The sequence below is a fragment of the Lampetra fluviatilis genome, chromosome 4 (assembly GCF_964198595.1).
Source record: "Lampetra fluviatilis chromosome 4, kcLamFluv1.1, whole genome shotgun sequence".
NCBI classification, from domain to species: Eukaryota; Metazoa; Chordata; class Hyperoartia; order Petromyzontiformes; family Petromyzontidae; genus Lampetra; species Lampetra fluviatilis.
In genome coordinates, this window is record NC_136278.1 from 2,288,097 (window position 1) to 2,309,555 (window position 21,459).

General features: G+C 48.7%; 1 protein-coding gene across 3 annotated transcripts in view; it reads right to left on the bottom strand.

Annotated features, from left to right (window-relative positions):
* LOC144931474 (A-type potassium channel modulatory protein KCNIP2-like) overlaps positions 1–21,459 on the bottom strand; it is a 159,685-nt gene that overhangs the window by 69,141 nt on the left and 69,085 nt on the right. The window contains exon 1 of one of the 3 annotated variants that reach the window (XM_078855321.1): positions 7,713–8,039. The exons of the other annotated variants lie outside the window; for them this stretch is intronic. Within the exon in view, the coding sequence (XP_078711447.1) occupies positions 7,713–7,773 (61 nt within the window). The 5' untranslated portion in view covers positions 7,774–8,039. Of the gene's footprint in view, positions 1–7,712; positions 8,040–21,459 lie in introns of those variants that run through there. 3 annotated transcript variants of the gene reach the window in all.

Consider the following 21,459-nt stretch of genomic DNA (forward strand, 5'->3'; position numbering starts at 1 on the left):
GGGGGTCATCTCGGCGGGGGGAGGGGGGCTTCTTCGTGATCGACACTGCTGCCCGTCAGCCGCACGCTTCGTCACCGCTGCGCCGACGGTGACTGCAGACGCTGCCGCCGCCACTCCAATCGCCCCGATCGCTAGGTCGCTTCGCTGCGACGAAGCGGTGCAACCGAACTTGGATTTGCAGTCAACGCTCCATTGTCTGGGGGCAGGGGCAGCGGGCGATGGGATGGCCCATATTTAAACACAAAGAACTAAAAAATACACGGAGAACTCTAAATGTGTTTAGATTGGGCTGCAGTCAAAGTGATTTCCTTTCTCAAATGGGCGTTGATTGAGGCGGTGCTCATCTTCCGTTTACAGCCCCGAGTCAGTGGTCGGCATTTCTCTTTCATATGGCGGGTGGCAGGTTTATCCCTAGGACGTCCACTTTTGTTTTTACTTACCCACATAGTGGGATAGTATAGTATCTATTTTATCGACCCCTGGAGGGATGATGGGTGGGGGCTGAGTCTAATCCCAACCAGGACTTGAGCTTCGAACCTTCTGAACGTGAGCCGCACGCGAGCCCGTTGCTCGTTTACCTACAAAAGCGTAGAACGCGTGGTCTGGTTTGCTCGTCTGTGAAAGTAATTCGTCGACTTGCTGACGAGTCGGCGGTCACGTGGGCACCGAGAGGCTGCCCCCTGGACGAGTGGGGAGCAGATAACGATGGAAGCGCCGCGCAGAGAGAAGGGAGCGATCAAAGCACGGTTCATCCACATCCCCGAGTCGTGGGCGTTGACTCGGCACAGCACCAACATGTGACCGCATCCCAGGATTGATGTCGGGAAATGGTGGGCGAGACAGCCGTAGGCAGACGAAGACAGAGGGGTTTAAACAGGGAGCAGAGAGCCGACAGCACGGATGGCAGGGAGAAGGGAGTTGCAGATGACGGGGGGTGGGGGGTGCATTGCTCTCAACATTTCCAATTAAAAGCATGCGCCACAACAAGCTGGATGAGAGCGAGGCTAATGATGCGTTTCTACGGGATGCGCTCACGCACGGTTTTATGCCAATAAAGCCTGGATAGAACACCAGGCGCTCAACATGCACCGCACATGCGCGCACTACTAAGAATTTAGGCAGCATGAGACGTATGTATAATTGATGGATTTAACAAACAAAAAATCCTTCTGTTAAGGGTGCACATGTACACGTAAATACCTATACAGTATACCCGTATATACGAAAAGCAGTAGGCGTACAGAAACTATTATTTTTTCCATCAGTGTATGTCTGTTGAACCTCTTTCGCACCGTACGTAGCCAACCGTGCCCATCGGAAGGTGCGGGAAATGCAGCCACGAACCAGACACACGAATGCCGGCAGAGAAAATGGAGCACGCGATGAAAAGTGCTCACCGAAGCGTGCCCGCACACAAGCTGGAAATAACACCGAGACAGAACGAGTAGTTACGTGGAGCATGCTTGGGCAAGGGTATAAGAAGAGATTAAAGATGACGGGCGAGCGAGACGAGTGCCACAACAGCAGCCAAAGAGAGTGAGCGTGTCCGTGAAGCACGGCCACTGCGGAGACGGAGCCGTGAGATCGGGGTTCGCGCGAACAATTGGGAATGGATCGTGGCAATCGCGGAACCCTGGAGAAATAGTGGAGAGCGTCGGAAAGCTTTCATCCAGCAGTGGATAGACAATGACCGGCAATTGGGACCGTGAAGGGTTTGGAGTTCACACATTGCAAGCCACGAGCAGCCCCCTGTAACACAGGGAGACATGCCTGCAGGGGAAATTTGTCCATAAATTAGTGTGCAAACCCAGAGACCACATATTGGCATCTGACATCAATATGCTTATTCTGCCGTTCAAGCGTGACAGATATTGTAATTTAAGGTAAAGCATAAATGTGTCTGCAATGCTTACGCAAATGTATGAATGGTACGATGACAATTTACAGGCCTTTGTCAATCCGCGGCTGGATGAGGTTCACCGCATTCTCCATCATTTTAGCGGTTTTTGTTTGTTACAATACTTCACCGCTGTGGTACGGGCTGGTGAAATCTCTGGGGGTGGAGGTGCAAGGACCGATAATAACCATGACTGGGAATGGTTCACCAGGTTAACGAGCGCATTGTTCTAACCACGACATCAAGACTCCACGTGCATTGCATCATAATCGTATTAATATAGCCATGCATTGTGGACATCTTATTGATATTTTATATTCATAGCGCGCCTTTTTCTCAAGGCAATTAACACAGTAAAACAACCGAAGGGGATAATTTGAGAATGAATTATCTATAAACTGCGTAGGAAAAAACGCTCGTGGTATACGCAGTCAGGCGTGACTCAAAAAACAGTGGGGCATTGAACAGAGCCCTTCGCATCGTACCATCGTAATTATGAAGAGCTGGCAAACAGCAATTAGTTAATTCCGTTTCCACGACGCACACGCGTGACGACGATCCGCAAAGCACCTCGAACAACGCGCCCAGCCTCCAGCGACGCGTGCTTCCCATTGGGAATCAACCAACGAACCCGTGGCGTTGAACCCGTGGCGTTGAACCCGTGGCGTTGAACCCGTGGCGTTGAACCCGTGGCATTGAACCCGTGGCGTTGAACCCGTGGCGTTGAACCCGTGGCGTTGACCCCGTGGCGTTCGCGCCGCAGTTTCAACTCCTCAATCCGACTCATCCCCGGTGGCTCCTGCACCCATTGAGGTGACGCTCGGACCTTCTTGGATTGACTGCCACCCCCAACTCCTCACCCCCCTACTCCCCCCCCCCCCCCGATCAAGTCCATGAGTCCCCGGGGCCACCCACCTAATAACTCTGCAATATTTTGCTGTCTTTTCTTGGATTTTCTGTTTGCACTCAGTCACATATTCACTTTAAGATGTTTTTGTTCGTGTTTTTGTTTTTTGTTTATTGCGGTTGCACCCGATTCAAGAGCCGAATGGCTCACATGGCTATACCTAATAAATGAACTTGAACTTGAACTCCAGTCCCTGCGGCAGCACACACAGAGAGAGAGATCGATCGCGTCCACGTCTCTGGTCACTGCGGTGCTGGCAAGGCACGCGTCGTGTCACGTTGAGTGCTCTCTTGCGTTGTCGTCGCTACGGCGTCCACAACCACAGCCGGCGCTTCCCCCGGTGAAGTTTGAGAGACGGACCACAGCCGGGCTTGCCGCGTGCCTGTGGCCTTGCTCCGTCCAAGAAGTGTCCTAACTCTAGTACCTGTTATATCTATTACACCCGCTTGGCCTTGGCACGTGTTGCACAGGAACCGTTGCACTAGGCGTCAGTGACATCACCGTGATGCTTGTTCCAGGCTAGGTGCGCTTTGAGGCCACAAGAGGTGTCGAAGGGTCATGGGCAGGCAGGTCATGGGACAGAACTGGGTGTCAATGAGGGAACTGCACTGGCCACTATGTCCACTCACCTTGTCGTAGCCACCTGGTTCATTGTTACGAGCATTGCTCATTTACCTCCCATCGTTTCTGGAGGTCAACCAGCTCCAACGGCCGCTGATGCCAGTCGTCAGCAGGTCGGCTCGGCTCCAAGTTCTCCTGTGCCACGTGAACCCATCTCTGCTCTGGCCCGTGCCCATATCTCTTCTGTCGAAACCATCCGGCCCAACAGAAGCTGCACAGCTCACATTACTGCCGCGAAGATTTGATTTCCATCGGGATCCAGGTCGGTTGCTCAGGGATTCACATGGGTGATGGGTTTTAATAGCGATCCATGATGAACAAAGGGTTCTGTTTCACGCTCTGGTACGTAACACAGTATGCCTTTGGAGCTTTGCGAACATATTTCTCACCCACACGCACAAAAGGCAAACACAACGATCCTCCATACAGCCTTTACCAGACTGGACAAGTGCTGTTAGCGAGCAACTATTAAGGCTGGCACGGCACAAGAGGCGGTGGGTGGCCAGCACCAAGCCCGATCACCTTTGTCGCCCTAGTAGCGATGTTAAAACATCGCAAAAGGCACTCATTTAAGGCTGAGTCGACCTAGGGGAGGCCCAGAGTCGGTTCAGATAATCGTCACTGGTGTTGGCTATGCGTCCGCTAACCACTGCGCCACCGCTCCCCACTGCTAATTTGCACATACACACACAGGCAAAGACATATTCCTTGTACAGCCATGTAGATGATTGTGCAAGATGCTGTTGGTGAACACCGATTAAAGCCATGCATGGCCCACAAAGCAGGTGTGTGGCCAGCACCGTGCTACGTCTGTTCACACACTGCACATGCACATTTAGAGCATAGTTGACCTAGGAAAATATCTCAGAACAAAATGCGGATGCCACTCACCACTGCTATTATCTGCGGCTGGATTTGTACCCAGGTCATTGCCAGGTTTGTATCACAATGTATTAGACATCCACACAAGGTAAACACAAAGGTGCCCTATATAGCCTTGAACTGATTTTTGGGGCAAGCACCTATTAGATCATCTGGCATGGTGCAAAAGGCAGTGCATTGTGCCTGGTTACCTCTCTGCCTTACCACTGCTGATGGTGACACACTGCATCAGATACAGTATTAATTTAAGGCTGAGTCGACCTAGAGGAGGCCCTGCACCGTGATATAACCTCGACTCCACGGCTCTCCCCACACACACATCATGCCAACTATAAAACAACACACATTAGCACGTGACATAGGTGCATGTGTATTCTAGTGGCCCTAAGCATCCTTAGATTCGGCTAAAATGTCTCAGTTATCCACAATTCAACAGCAGCAAACAACGCCAACAATGAAAAGTCTTTTGCAAAAATGAGGGCCACCCTAAACAAATCGCGCGTAAACTATCGCACAGCGGGGTAAACACTCACTCTTATTCACACTTTATTCCGTTAAAAATTGATACGCGTGAAAGCGAGAGAAAGTTTCAAACTCACCCGTCAATAAATTGCCGTTCATGTCAAACGCATCGGGAAATAAACCCCCACTAACAACTGGCAACTCCGGCAGGTTCGACGCATCGGGAACATTTGCGAACAGCGGAGCGCGCGAGGAGGCGAGCCTCCACCTCGCCCCCCCCCCCCCCAATTAAAGGTCCCCCCCCCAATTAAAGGTACCCCCCCACCCCCAATTAAAGGTCCCCCCCACCCCCAAATAAAGGTCCCCCCCACCCCCAATTAAAGGTCCCCCCCCCACCCCCAATTAAAGGTCCCCCCCCTACCCCCGCCGGTGCTCGGCGAGGATTCCTCCCAGGGTCACGCGCCACGACCCGGCGGCGGGCAGGTCATCCGCGCCGGGCCGCGGAGGGAAAGGCGGCCGCGGTCATTTGGACAGCGGAATTGGCGGCGTCCGAGGACTCCTGCTGATCAACCCCGCGACCAACCCCACCACCAACCCCACCGCACCCGCCCAACTCCCCAACTCCCAAACTTTCGTGTTGAACCATCGCTCAGCCCACGTCCCCCTGCTCCGCACCGCCCTCCCCGCCGTCAAGGGATCCGGCAGGGCGCATCTAAGCAGCCCAACCCGGGGGAAGCCTGCTGCCGGTAAAGACGCCCGGAAGACAAACGAGCCACTTTGCCATCGCGATACGACACGCCGGGATTCGGCTGCTGGTTTTTGCCGTCGTTAGAACGGTGGCACTCTGATATGGCGGGGCGCGGGGAGGGAGGGGGGGGACGCGTGGGCAGAAGCGCTGTTTGAAATCGTCTCGTCGCCGGCCCATTCCGGGTGTGTCCCCCCCTCCCCCCCCCCTATTATCACGACGAGCGATATGAAAAAAAAGGCGGTCTTAAAAAAAAATCACCGTTGTTGAAAAAAAAGGCGGTCTTAAAAAAAAATCACCGTCGTTGAAAAAAAAGGCGGTCTTAAAAAAAATCACCGTCGTTGAAAAAAAAGGCGGTCTTAAAAAAAAATCACCGTTGTTGAAAAAAAAGGCGGTCTTAAAAAAAAATCACCGTTGTTGAAAAAAAAGGCGGTCTTAAAAAAAAATCACCGTTGTTGAAAAAAAAGGCGGTCTTAAAAAAAAATCACCGTCGTTGAAAAAAAAGGCGGTCTTAAAAAAAATCACCGTTGTTGAAAAAAAAGGCGGTCTTAAAAAAAAATCACCGTTGTTGAAAAAAAAGGCGGTCTTAAAAAAAAATCACCGTTGTTGAAAAAAAAGGCGGTCTTAAAAAAAAATCACCGTCGTTGAAAAAAAAGGCGGTCTTAAAAAAAAATCACCGTCGTTGATCGTCCACTGAAGGTTTGTTTCGCCAGTGAAATTATTCGGGTGCTGGTAAATTATCGCGGGGAAACGGTTCGATAAACGATTCCGCCTGAACACAGAGAGAGAGAGGAGGAGGAAGAAGAAAAACAACCCACCGATACGCGATGAAACGACACCAGTCCAGTGATCGTTTTGTTGGGCACCCTACGTCATCGTTAATTCATATGCTGTCTCCATACGCGACGCATTGAAAGGGTGTTTATCGGGCACGCTTTGCTGCGCAGGCAGCTTGCCGTGGCGGTAACAGTCGGTACCGAAATGTACTCGCGTCATTGCTAACAAAAAATGTGTTTTTTTTCGTGAGGGAATTGCATTACAAAAATAAAAAAAAATATGCATAACAGTTCGTAATAGAGTTTAAACAAATCGAACGTGTGTTGTTATTATTACACTCAAAGGGACGTTGAGATTTAGAGCTCCTGATTTGATTTGATTTCCCGCGCGAAATGTTTGCGAATATATTTAGTTGATGTTGTTGTTGAAATTTCCCAAGACGTGATATCACCAAAACACGCGATTGTGACGCTCAACATTTGGCGCCAGACATGCAACGAGGCAATTCTCCAGAAATGTCAATGGAGCGGGCGCGTGCGTCTAAATAGTTTTTTTCGATTTAAAGCTTTCGTGACTGCAGGGATTCATCTTCTTGGTTCTTTCGGTAAAGTCACGTAGAATGGAAATAATAAAATAATAAAAATAAAACATAGAACCAAGAAGATAAATAGATATTTTTCCGTATCCTTTATGAATACCGGGTTTACAAAAATATAAGAAAAACGCCTGCATATTAAATCTGAATGTTTTTTTTTTCAATCACTTAGCAGCACCGATCTAACTTCTAATCAAAGCGAACGTCAAGAAATAGCCTATGCCAGCGGAAATCATTCATATTCAACAATAAAAAGAATATCCCATCGATAGTGGTATGACGCACACGTGCCCAAACAAACCAAGGCACAGTTTCCGTGGACCCAATTCCAATGGTCAGATATTCCATCGCAGACCAAAAACGCAAAATCACAAAACACAATTCAAGCAAAAACAAACCGCCTTTGGCCGGTCTGACATTGCAACGGCGACTCATCATCGAAACGATCTCGGCACGACAGACTCGTTTTTGCCTCTCGCCGACACCACCATCTGAGCGCCCTTCCATCCCCGGCACCTCGTTGACCCCCTTCCAACCCTTCACGCCGTGACAACCACCGCCACGACACAAAGCGCGCCCCGTCAAAGCGAAGCGACGGATCAACCACAACCAGTCGGTGTAGATCGCGAGTCGCCATGGCTACGGATCTCTCTGTTATTTTTTTATAACGCGTGTAGCACACGCGCACTTTTTGCGCTCCCCTCCACCCCCCACTCCGTTGCCGGCAACTCCGAGCCACTGCCGACCACCGCCGTACCGCCAGCCGCGGGCCGTCGGCTCCGATCGACGGGCGCAACCGCGAGTGGTTGCCGCGCGCCCTGTGTACCTTTGAGGCTGCGAGGCTTGCGCTTGGTCTCGAGGGTGAGGATGCCGATCACCCCTCCCATGCTGGCGCCTCGCTCGCTCGCTCGCTCTGCGCGCTCCCTGTTCGCTGCCGCGTACGAGCCGAGGAGCGCTCGGCTTCAGGAGAGCCCTCGCGCGCTGTGCGACGGAGGAGCGGCGTTCGGCGCGGTGGCAACCCCCCCCTCCTCCACGACCGCTACCGCCGCCGCTCGCGGGCGTTATTTATTTATTTCGATCGCGTGGGCTTTTTTTTAATCTTCCGCGGAGCGCCTCCCAGCGCGCTGCCTCTCCATCCCATCCCCACCCCGCGCTGCCTCTACCCTCCTCCCCTCTCCTCCGCTCCCTCGTCACGCGCCCTCTTCGCCTTCCCGTGCACGTCGCCGGCTCGGGCGCTCTCTGGAGCGCGCACGTGCACGCGGAGACGCAAAGACGCGCGCGCGCGCACGCACAGTAACGAGAGCACGGCTCCCTGCATCTTCACACTTTGCCCGCGCGCTTGCGATGCAACAACTGGGCCCCCGGTTAGCTGCTGTGCAGACGATGTCATTTCTCAGACGCGATTTATATGCAGAAGGCGCGCAGAGCTGTGACACGTAGGAAATGACACGTGCTTACCACTCGATTTGAGAAACGGATTGCCAGACATTGTTCCATTAGGGACATGATGGAAAGGTAACATTGTTTGACCTTAAGCTTATGTCAACAATCTTAATGTCAACAGGTTACTTTTGTGCAAACTCTGTCCTGAAAATTGTCGAGAACGTGAATTTTGCATTTCATCTTGAAGCCAGATTTTTTTCTGACGATTGCGAGCCGCGTGCGGGTGAATCGCGGCACATACTACAGACTGTTAAAATCAACAATGCAGACACAGTGTGGTGATCATCGCGAGCCGTAACCCACCGTTGGACGAAGGCAACCCTAAGCCTTGGGGCTCATAGCGCAACAATCTATTTAGCTCCTGCACATGCGCTGACTTAAGCGCTCCGTCTCTACCGTAGACGTCCACTGCCCGACGCGCCATCAGGAGCCTCTTCTTCCGACCATCACCCCGACGACCGTTTGACGCGTAGCACTCGAGCCCACTTACTTTACTTCACAGTCACCACGATGTCCCTAGCGAGCATGTTCTCTGATGCATGCATTTGTCTCTATTTATTTATCTATTTCTGTGTCATTCTGAGCATCCATCGCTCCATGCTGCTTTGTACCATTTTCATCTTTTTTTGTTACATTTTCCTGGTCAATGGCCATGTTTTTCTCAACAGACCATGGATAATGTGCCCCGATTCCAAACGTTTCGGAGATTATGCTAATTTTTAAGTTCAGTTCCCAACAGCACTTCAATGCACTCTCGTCTGCTTCTTCATTTCAACATTCTGATCGTCGCCCATCTTTACCAAATTCCCTAGGCATAATAAATCCGGGTGTCTTTTTACATTTGTGTCTCTCACAGCATACATAATATATGCGCTATCCTTTGAGTAAACTTGTTGAAAGCGACTTGTGCACGACACGACTTAATGCAAAAATTAGCGTAGCAGCGGATAAAAGTGCAGGTAAATGTAAAAATAAAGATAAACTATGTGAACCCACTACCTCTCCTCCAGTGGGCATTGAATCTTAAGAGCATTCATGAGGGCATTTAGGCATTCCCCTTCCCCCTTCCCACTCCCTCCTGTTTTCCCGACAGGGGTATCAGAGCTTCGGAAGACATCGCCAGGGGCTTGTAGAGTTTATTGAAACAATGTATTGAAACATGCGGTTTAGACAACTCTTCATTGCACTGTAATCAGCAATGTGTGAGTTGTGCTGGTGTCAAGCCCCTTCCATATCCTCTGTGTTGTGTACCTGAATTGTTTTGTTTATATAAAAAAATATATACTTTTGGATGAAAATAAAAGGCATGCCTTGGGGAAGAGGAGAGACTTGAGCGAGACACAAGCTTTCCCGCAGAATAGATCGCACACACGGAACTCCACAGAAACGATTTAGGGGAAAACGAATGCGAGAGGAAATCAGAGAGAGCACAACACAAACATGATCGAAGACTACGGAACAAGCAACGGACACATAAATGTGGCAATAAAAAAGAGGTTGATGATTGCAAATTCACAAATGGTCAACCCATTGGGGGGAGAAAGAGAACTATCGTGCGTGATAAAAGAGGAATCGTAAAATTAGTTAACGTTTTTTGTTTGTTACAGATCTCAATCTCAAAATGTGTCATTCCCATAAATCAAACCATTTTTCAGCGTGAAATTGAGGAAAACCAGTGTGAAAAATCGTTGAATTCGAACGAATCCGCTTGCAAATTACAATGTGTAAATAGCATGCGTATTGCACCGTCACTTATTATGGCTTGAACACAGCACATTCCTGCAATGCAACGCTGCCTGCAGTGAATTTTCGTTCGACAAGAGTGTCCATTCCAAAGCCCCATTGCATCGTTGTGGCCGCTCACCCAGACCCTATCCATCTCTATTATAAAAGCCCGGCGTTCCATTTGCAGCCTTTCAGAAGACCTGAATCAAAAAGTTATAAAAAGTGGACCACCCCATCAACCCCCCCTCCCCCCGCCAAGATAAGGGTGTCAAATGTTGATCCAACAGGTTAACAAAAATTGTTGACCCCACCCCCCAAAAAAAAAAATGCTTGTGTAGGGATATATATACCTACACACCCTACAGGCAACAGTAGTATTTGCACACATTGGGGGGGGGGGGGGGGAAGAGGACATCAGTGGGGGCGACGGGCGAGGTGCTAAGCGCCGGGAAGCCCTACGCAGCAGCCAGAGAAAGCCGCCGACATTCTCGTGCACACAAACAGGGTTCTTATCTGTTGCTGCTGCTTGCTGCTGCTGCTGAGCGGCTAACAGAGCAGTGCAGCAACATCCATTGTTGTACTGCACTGTGCCGACGTCTATGCTCCACCCCCCACCTTCAACAGCCTTCACTGACCAGCAAAACCACGATTCCTGCAATAAATAACCACCATGACCAGCGCATGGTTGGGGGAGGGGGGGCATTCATCCAATCGTGGATTTACAAAACGACTCTACATGTCCAAATCGCATGTCATGGAATTATTTTGGAATGGGTTTTCAAGGATCGGCTGGAGAGGGCATTGCGGATTAAAAAAAAAATACATAGTAATAATAATTGGTGGTGGAGAGTTTCAGCTTTGCACCAGGAGTATACATCTGCTATTATGGCAGCAGTATAAATCGGCAGGTCCCGTAGGATGGAGTTTAAGATTGGGTACTGCCACCTGTTGCAAGAGGTCTGGCCAGCGTGGCAGAGTAGGCCAAACACCCACCATAGGGGAGCACTCTAGAGCCCACCTCACTGGGGATCCTTCCTCCAGCAGTGACTGAGCAAGCAATTGCAGGGCTGCACCTTTAACTTTTTAGTAATTTTAAACAAACCATCACATCCGGCCTACAGCAAAGGCTTTCACTTTTAAACTAATGCTCTGCTCGAGGGCATCGATGCGGCGCGATTGTCTCGCAAAATGAATTCTTACAAGTGTAAGAAGTAAAATAAAAAATAAAAAGCCAAAATGATCACTCTAACTGGTGTGCAGCATCTGCTAATTTAAAAAGAGTACTGAAAATTTAATATTCTGGCTTATTTACAACTAATTTCACTCACGATCAGAGCATCCTGGCTGCCAAGACGTACAGTAGCCCGAGGGCACCGATGATCCCCGCATCTAATTCATGGGCACATGCTCAAGGCTCACTGCAAAACCACGATCCGTGCTACCATCTGCGCAGCACACCTGTATACACACCTGTATACACACCTGCATAGCAAAATAATACGTATTTTCATTACTACAAATATAATTTACAACCCTTTGTTAATCCACTGCTGGATGAAGGCCTCCCCCAAAACCTTGTCAGTCGTGGAGGTTTTGTTTGATCAGACTTGGGCATTGCTATATCACTCGACGCCGGGAATCAAAGTCAGGCTGCTGGATTCCTCTGACCACGTGTGAACCGCTGTGCCACTGCTCCACCACGACGCACCTGAAGATGTGTAAACAAACAAAGAAAGGCCAAATTGTTTTCCCTTTATCGTTCGCTCCTGCATTTTTTTCTTTCGTGACACGTGAGTCTATATCCATACATTTTCAACTTAACACTTCATTTGATTTAAAGCTTTCGTGACTGCAGGGATTCATATTCTTGGTTATTTCGGTAAAGTCACGTAGATGAAGATTGCTTGTGTTGCAATCGAAACGTCGTGAGAATTTGTTTTATATTTTTATTATTATTATTTCTCTTGCTGTACCTTTACCGAAAGAACCAAGAATATTAACACTTCATTTTACAACCACATGACAAAGTTATTTGTGAAACAGTTGCGTTGTTTGCATTCAGTTATTTGTTTTGTAACTATCATGTTTGGCCCGTTTTAAAACCCAATGCAGCACCTTAATTTACCCCTAAACCATGACCCTGAACCTTAACCCTAAACCTCTACTCGCGAAACAATAACTATTCGCCTTGGGGGGGCAAACACCGAATATATATTTTTTGGGGGAGAGAACACAACATATTTTTTTGAAGGGAGGGGGAAAGTTGATTTGACATGACCAATACGCGTCCACTCGAGATCACATTACGATCTGCGCGACGTGGCTCCCTGCCGGCTCTGGGACTTGACACACGTGGCGGGTCAATCGCGAACACCACGGGCCGCTGCTCTCAGCGACGAGGTCGAAGTTCGACCGTGAACGACGCGGAGGAAGGAGGAAGGGGCATTGATTGCCAGGGCATGGGACCGATGGGCCGCGGGGCTGCGAGCTCCGGGGAGCACACGGGGGAACGGGCGGTGGGGGGGGGGGTCGGGGGGGGTGGTGAGCAGGTGGAGCATCGCCACGCGAGGATCTATTGGCGTGCTCGGCGGCTCGCGCACGGCCGTTGCGGCTCATCCCATCGCTCAGCCGGAGTGGGGTCGTGACACATTTGGGGACACTGCCGAAGGCACGCACCTTTAGTCACCCTGCCGGACAATTTCGACGTGAATTTGTTCCCAAGCGCCGAGTGCGCGCCCCGATTTGCCGGTGGCTATTTGCCGTGACTATTTGTCGTCGTGGTGTGGCGCGGCGGTTTAGGTTCATACTGGACACCTTTGAGTGTTTTAGGTTGTTTACTGTCCCTTCGCCGCAACTCCAGTTAGCACGGTTGGCTACGTACGGTGCGAAAGAAGATCGACGTACATGCTTTTGTGTTGTTTGTTGTTGTAACGTTCTGACCTGCCCCTTACCGGACATCTGTGACAAGGAGCTTGATGGCTCATCGGATCCCTCCAGGATAAACATAATATTCTGATTCTGACATACCGATGGCAAGGCGTGTTGGGTGTCTTGTGCAGCTCGTACAGGTGCGGTATTGCATGGGACCTGGTGTGGTGTCAGAGACAACACAGCTCCTGCCAACCGACCACCACCAATTACCGAGCAATTTAAATACTCTATGCTACGTATTCTTCTTCCTGGTAATTCCTCACTGATATGGGAGTCTTAAAAAAATGTATGGTACGTCTCAAGAGAAAATATTTAATTTGGAAATTATTATTTTTAACCACGATGTTCCTTGCAGGTGGAATAACATTGCATCTCTCTTCCATTTAAACTCTCTCCTTCCTCAACATCTTCATTACGTAAACATGTGATTCCTTGCACCACCATTATAAACATCATTGTTTATGGACAATATCCTATTCTACAGCTGATAATTATCATACTGGATATTAGGTTATATATACATTTTCTGAAACGTATAGTGCATTGCTTTTTAATTCCTAATGTATAATTTACTCATAACTTATTGTCACTTATTTCAATGTTTGTACTGTTTATGTTATTTTTTACATTGATTTACGTGCAATTTTCATGGATTCATGGCTCAGATAAATTTGATAAACGGCTCTCTGTATTTCACGAAGCCTGTTTGTACGCAACCACACAATGAGCACAAGGCTAACAAGAACACCGTGACAGCACTGGCAGCACACGCAGATCTTTGGAAAAATTACGAATGAATGAATCACACGATACATGAAATCTCACAGCACGGTCATGACGTAGCTTCAATATTCCTTTCATTGCTGTTCGACAATAATTGTTTGTCTGAGCCAACAGAGCTATTATCGCGCAAACAACAGTTACACGAATAAACATCAATCAACACCTGGGACACACCTAAGCTAAATAGTACAACCATATCACCCGGGATGTGTACAATTTTGTCAGATGTCTGAAACTAAGAACTGTCGCGTTTGCCCACTACCTGGACAGGTGACTGCTTTGGCACAACAGGTATAACCAGGAGATAGCACGAGAGCAACGGATTCTTACATCCATCTGTGCGAAGCTTTAAGCGTCATCATCATGGGACCTTCCTTTCCAGTATCAAAAATATAAGGATTGCTTTTTCCCTTTCTGGCAATGAAACAGGTGTTAAGATGTTAAAACACAAACAGAAGCCTTTTGCAACGAATCATGTCTGCATTCACCACACTTGTGGTGAACATGCAAACGAAAACACGCTCTGGTAATCTATGCATCGTCTTAAGCATCACCTACTGCCACGTGGGTGTTTTCTCCATGTACTCCAGTTTCCTCCCAGACACTCATTAATGTAATTGACGAACCATCCCCAATGTAGCAGGACTCTTCTGAAAATATAAAATGTTTGGGCCTCAGCGAGGCTTCCACCACACACACAAAGAGGGCATTTTAACTTTACATTAAACATCAACAGGTTTTGACGTACTGCCGAATTGAAAAGTAAAACACACGAGGAGACCCCGAATAAAATGTACTGAGTGAACGACAAAAAATATCTGCGGTGGCCTGGAAATGAATACTCGCTGGGTAACAAAACAAAGAAATTGCAACGACACATTCTCCGTACAGTGCACGTGGCGGCGATGGTGTTATTGAACGGACGCAAAATCAAGATTCCTGCTTGATGCAGCACTGTATCGCTGCGCTCCGTTACTGTGGGGTGGTGGTGGTAGCAGCAGCAGCAGCATGTTAATACGAGGCCCAGGGCAGCTGTAAAACCGGGTTAATCACGCTTCGATCTCTGCCCATCAAAACACTGTGGCGGAGGAGCGCGCGCGCGTTTCATAACGATTCACGGGCAAAGTTAGAGGCTCAATCCCTGGAATGATAAATAGGCGCTTAATGCATGCAGATCTCGGCGTCGCGCTCAGACCTGCCCCCCCCCCCCCGCAAGCCCGCCAAGAGATGCTCGCGAAAGCGTTTGGTGGGTTTCGCTTTATTCTTGCTTTCAGCGTGATCGCACTTTTTTAATCCACGCACGCGGGCACGCGGGGGTGTCGAAAAGGGGTCAAGATTTAAGGGCAACGAATGAGGCAAAAAAAAGAAAAAAAATGTACGTAGAAAGACGTCCTCTCTCCTGGTGAAAGTGTGGCACCTCTGATTAGCACGGTCGGTTACGTACGGTGCGAAATACACGTCCAACATACGAACATCCTGAGAGACCGAAACTTTTCCGGGGAAAATCGATTTTTATGAAAGACAGCATCAGTTTCAGCATCTTGAGTGCAATGCTCTTTGCTACTTTCGGTAAAGTCACATATATATATTATGAATAAATAATAACTTATTTTTCTATCTACGTGACTTTACCGAAAGAACCAAAGAGTATGAATTCCTACAGTCGCGAAAGCTTCAAATCAAGAATGAGTGCAATGCTTTTTTTTTTAAGACCACAATCTCAGCTGCTGCCCCTGCTGCTGCTGCTGCTGCATTTGATTTGTCGGGCTGACAAAACCGGCTGGCGAGCAAATCTGCCCGGGTTCTAAAACCCGTCCTGACCCCAGTGCACGCGCATCTGGGAGGAACGCTCCAAGCCAAACGCACGACATCTCGGCCATTTTCAAATATGATTCCTCAACCAATCTTACCCGACAAGTAAAGTGAGCGGATTGATAACGCTCAAAAACAACCACGAAAATTAAAAGCCACGAAAAAGTGTTTTTGTTTGTATTCCTCCTCCAGAGGAAATGTTGTTGTGAGTCTCCTCGTGTGGCCACGACAAGGTTATATAATTTATATCTTTGTTCTTATCGCTTGTTACATTTAATGAGATTCCCTCTACCACCACCACCCCATTTACAACACATGATGGTTTAATAGCAACGACTAAACATATTACGCGCCACTCATTATAGCAGCATCTCGGCTATTGAGGCAAAGGACGTCTCTATGGAACACGCAGATGGCCTTGTTTCATGTTAGCGGTACACTCTTGCAAAATACGAATACATTCACAATGTGCAGCTCTTCGTCAATCCACTGCTGGATGAAGCCCTCCCCATGCCGTGTTGATCATGGGGGACAACCCTGCAGTAACGATACAATGACACGATCTGCTTTGATCTATAAGGCAGTCTGCACCAGCTGTCACGCCTATATATATGAGGAAAGGCTGTATCAATATGTTGTCAATAGATTTTGACTCGACTCTAAGAATTTGGAATGGGGGGGGGGTCTCAGCCCCCTCTAAGCCCCTCCCCCCAACATATTTCGATTTAGGGTGGTGAAAGGGTCAGGGGTGCGAGCAGGTCAAAGACATTCTAAAATCATTCGCCTTCGATGTTGAGCAAAAGTCTTCGGCCTCTGTGACATTTTACTGGGCAAACATTTACATCGTTAAAATTGCTCGGAAAACGCTTGCCTTATGAGTAGAAAAAAATAATCAATCAACAATATATACACTTTATGTTCTTTTTAATTATAAACCATAACTTGCATGGCCGTGTATTGATCCACGTGACATTCTGATTATAGACGATAATGCTTTTTCAAATCTCCCGACGGACTTTGGAATTGGTAACGGCATCTCCCATCGTCGCCACGCGCTGCTTCAGAGGGGGCAATCCGTGCCAGCGCTGGCCATCTGCGCGTCGATCACGGCCGTTGCCAGCCGGTGACATTTTACACGATGGGAGAAGGCGAGACTGTGAAGTCGGGGACAAAGCGAGAATTTCCTGGCTATCGCAAGCCGCGGGGCAAAAGCAAAAGGCGTTTGGCCCGTGCCCTGTAAGCGGACAGCAGGGGATCATCCCGACCTCCGCCAACTCACTCTGCTGGAGGTCCAATTTTAACAAACAGCATTTAAATGCAACGGTTCAAAGCTTGTGTGTATTTATATATACACACACATCCGCGGGGGAGGATGTATATGGGAGCGGTGGTGCGGTGGGTTAGCGCACTGTGCTGCAAAACCGCTGAACCGAGCCCGATTCCCATTCACAGGAAGCATCGGTGATGAATATCTGAAGCGCTCCTGGGCCTCACTGTTGGTTGCCTCAGCCTGAAATGAGTACCCGGTGCGGCATTGCGGAGACAAAATCGGCGGACGTGGTGCTGGCCCTCCACCCCCTCGCGTGTCATTGCCGCATTTAGTGTCTGCTCGCTAACAACACTTGCCCCATGGGTCCCTTAAAGGCTATACGGGGGATCTTTGTCTTTGTCTCTTTGTACATATCCACACTGCGTCTACCCCTCTCCCGTGGAGGAGTAGGCAGCAGGGTACAGGAAGAATTCAAATGAAGCCGCCCTTCCTGCAGTGCTTGCAATGTGCATTCAATATCCAAATAGTACATCAGCAGCAGCAGCAGCAGCCATGACCTATCCGCTGCTGGATGAGAGCCTCCTGAAACATCCGAGGAATGATTCATCCCACGTGCTCTCCCGCTTCGTCACCATTGATCGTCACAATTCGATTCCAGAATCGCTCGTTTTTTTCGTCTCCTCTTTATCATCTAATTTGTGTCACGGTCTCATGTCCTATACCCGGTTTACTGTATCAGCCGCAATGCAATATTATCACACAAGCATACATTGAAAACAATTGATTCTTACAGGCACCATCAGAGGGAACGCGCCCGAGCAAATGACCACGTCGGAGACGGAGCCAGGGAATCATCTCAGGCGCGGGAGCGGCGTGGATTGTGGCATCGCAAGACTCCGGGGGTTGTAGAGGCGTATGATGCAATGCACGTTGCTACTATAATCCACTTTACTCCGAGGAATACACATGCGAATGCAATATATGAAAGTGCCCTTAATTCTGCACGCGCGTTAATGACGCGAGCTGTTTACCCGCATGACTGTGTGCACACACACGAACACACACGAGCACACACGAGCACACACGCACACACGCACAAGTGTGCGTGTGTGCGTGTGCGTTACGCATTACCCAATGAGTCGGGCTTTAAAGAGCAGTCAAGTTGAGATACGTGCATCATCAAATGTAACGGCGGCTCTTAGAGCTGCAGGCAGAGCAAACCTTTGAACCTGCTACCCCCCCCCCCACCTTTTCCTGCATTTGCGCAAATTGCACCCACCTCTGCGGAGCGGAGTAGCTCCCCCCCCCCGGCGTGATGTATCTCGACATTTGTCCGCCAAAGCTGCGGTGGAAAAGGAACGGGACGGAATGACGCGCGCGGAGCTGCAGAGTCGTTGCGTCAAGACAACATTTCGCCAAAGCAATGTCCAGCGAGACCGTCCCATTGATTTGGCGACAATTGGGCATTGTGCTCGACCTTGGCAAGTAATAGAATCGCAAAAATCGCTGATCGATTTGTCGAACAACCACGGCTAACTACGCTGGACCTGCTGGGGGGGTGGGGGGGGAATTATAATGCAGTCAAATTAAATGAGCAGATACGATCTTGTAAAGCTGGTAGTAGTCGCAGCAGCAGCAGCACGTGCCTTTATTTTAAAGGAGGCAATCGGACGCCAAGACAATTCTGCTATGCGTGCGAGAGATGATTAAAAACACATTCCTGCGGAGGGAGCTGGTAGGAACGTTGGATTGCTCGTTCAATGGCAACGGTCAACGGCGGCGTGGTGTATTCTGCAAATATGCCCGACTGTGAGGGCGGGCACAAGCCGGCGTGAGTAGATTACACGTTGAGTTTTATAAGGTCACCACGGGGTGACCATCCCCTCCCCACCCAGTCCCACCCCTCCCACCCCCCACCCAGCCCCACCCTCACCACCCAGCCCCTCCCCACCCTCCCCTCCCCACCCAGCCCCTCCCTCCCCACCCAACCCCTCCCCACCCTCCCGTCTCCATCCAGCCCCACCCCTCCCATTTTTCGATGCACGACGGACGGACGGACACAATAATCCCCTGTGGGCTGGTGGAACCAGGAGGTTCCTACCAGTATAAGGAGAGAATGGGTCAACATGCTGCGTGTATTCCGGTTTAAACTCACATTGCGATGCTACAAATATCTTTGAGAGATTACAATTTTTCATTTCAGCTTTGAAATGTTGAAAATAAACCCAAAGGTATGCGTAGCCACAAAGGTGGGATGTTGTATCCCCACATCGAATAGATGGACAGTCGTGATTAGGTGGTGCAATTTGATTAATTAACCAAGTTGCTTTTTTTGGCTAATTTAAACCATTGAATTAGTTTTTTTTTCTCATTCATTTTTCGGTACCATATGGAAATTTTGGTCCTCCCGTTTTGCCCAAATGTAACATTTGTTGATAATTTGTGTATGACTTGCGTAATAAAAAAATAAACATGAGGTACTCACACACGTGATTGTAAGCGTGTATCTATCATAAGCCTTGATAATCAATTGTAATCCATTAACCCGTAAATCGTTACACCCGTGGTAAAAACGACGCAAGAAACAGTTCAGTAGGGCAAATAATCTTACCGGCAACTCACTGAATTCCCAAACAGTTACAGGAATTGACACCATTGGTACCTCATTTGCCAGTAAAAAATATGATAATTGTTTTTTTACCCTTTTATCTGGCAACAAAACTGACACCTTTTTTACGAGGAGTCATGTTTGCATAGACCACAATGCCTGCAGTCATAATGCAAACAAAAAGCATAACTCTGATAATGTATGCACTGTCCTTGAAGTTGATTGGTCCACACCCGAGACAGCTTTCCTCAGAGCCTAGTCTTTGCATTATGACTGCAGGTATTGTGGTCTATGCAAACATGACTCCCCGTAAAAAAGGTGTCAGTTTTGTTGCCAGATAAAAGGGTAAAAAAAAACAATTATCAGCTACAGGGATGTTTTGTTTTTGTGGCCAAGAAGCAGGAGACAGATTATAATTACAGATAAATATGTAAATGTGGGGATACGCACTCAGCTCCATGGAAATTTCATTATATCGCGCGACAATATTAATCTCACCAAAGCAGGTGGAAGAATAAAAAAAAACACACAAAGTGGATATTAAGTATCGCCCAGCCAGCGTGTCCCTTTCAAAGGTGGCGGGGACTCGTACGTGGAGTTATGAGCCAATTTGAGCCCAGTCAAATCGCACACAAATATTGCACCGATTTTTTATTGCTGCGGACATCTGGCCAGACCGCCGCGCTCTTCACATGCAGACAGACAGTCGGGGATTGTTTCCACTTGGGAGTCAGAAAGAGAGCTGGTACGCGTCACGCATGCCTAATTTAAGACGAACGCCAACACTGTTTGTTCTCTTGAGAGCGCGCGCGCGCGTGCGCGTGTCATTAAGCCCGCGCGTGTCTTTATGCCCGCGAGCATTTAAGTGCAGGAAAGTTCGTCAGTGATCGCCCAATGTAGGACGTCGGAACGGAGGAATGGCCAGAGCCTTACAGAGCGTTACGGATTTTTGCTTCTTCATGTGCCCAGTCAAGGGTTTCTTTGGATACGCGGAGGGGCGTTCAGAGACGACGTAGCTGAAGAGTGAGCGACGATGGTGAACGGCATCTCGCAGCAGCGCAACTCACTAAGTGTATCCCGTTGCGTCCTGCCGGCCTCCTGGATCCTATGGCCCCGATATCTGGAACTTCAGGGATGGAGTGGGGGGAAGGGTGAGCTCTCCTGGGAGTCGGCAGATTTAATGAATACAACGAATAGATTAATTAATATTAAAAACCTCGATTAGCCATCTGGACTTCAGGACCAAAGGATCGATGGACAGGCAGGTCGGTCGCTACAGTGGCAAATAATGCTTTTTTTTTACTTAGACGGCAGGAATCCGATGAGCTTAGCTGTGAAGCTGTTTTTCACAGACGTCCGGTAGGGGCACGTCAACAAGTTACAACAGCAACAACAGCAACAATACAAAAGACGGTAGGGAGTGCAAAATAGAGACAAGGTAAATTCACAAAAGATTAAGTATGTAAATACAAATTGCACACAAGTACGTACATTCCTGTAGATTTGGCAGCACCAAATGAAAAGCGCTCGTTCGATAACAAAATACGTTGAGGCCAAGCAAGGGTAAAACGATGGCTCTTGAGTGCAGATTGAAACATCTTCACTGACAGGCACCGACGAGGAAGTGAAGTAGTTCTAGAGTGGAAGCAGACAAAATCTAAATCACGAACGCCTGAAGTAGTGCTGACTACATTCACACGGGGGGGGGCTGGTGTCCCCCTGAGTCCCCACCTGGTTGTCGAACGTATCACGAGAAAAACACCGCAAACGTGACGCCACAAACCCTCGAGCCTCATCGGACGCTTTCCTTTTGCATCGCCGAAGGAGTCAAAATATGGCAGTGGAAATGTACTGAATAACCAAGGTCGATGGATGACAACATTAAGTAGAGACCTCTACAAAATGGTGGAAAATAATGTAATGTCCACAATAATAAAACCAAATGAATAATTGAACATTGAAAACTCGGTGACTGATTAAAAAAAAAGAGATCATACTGAT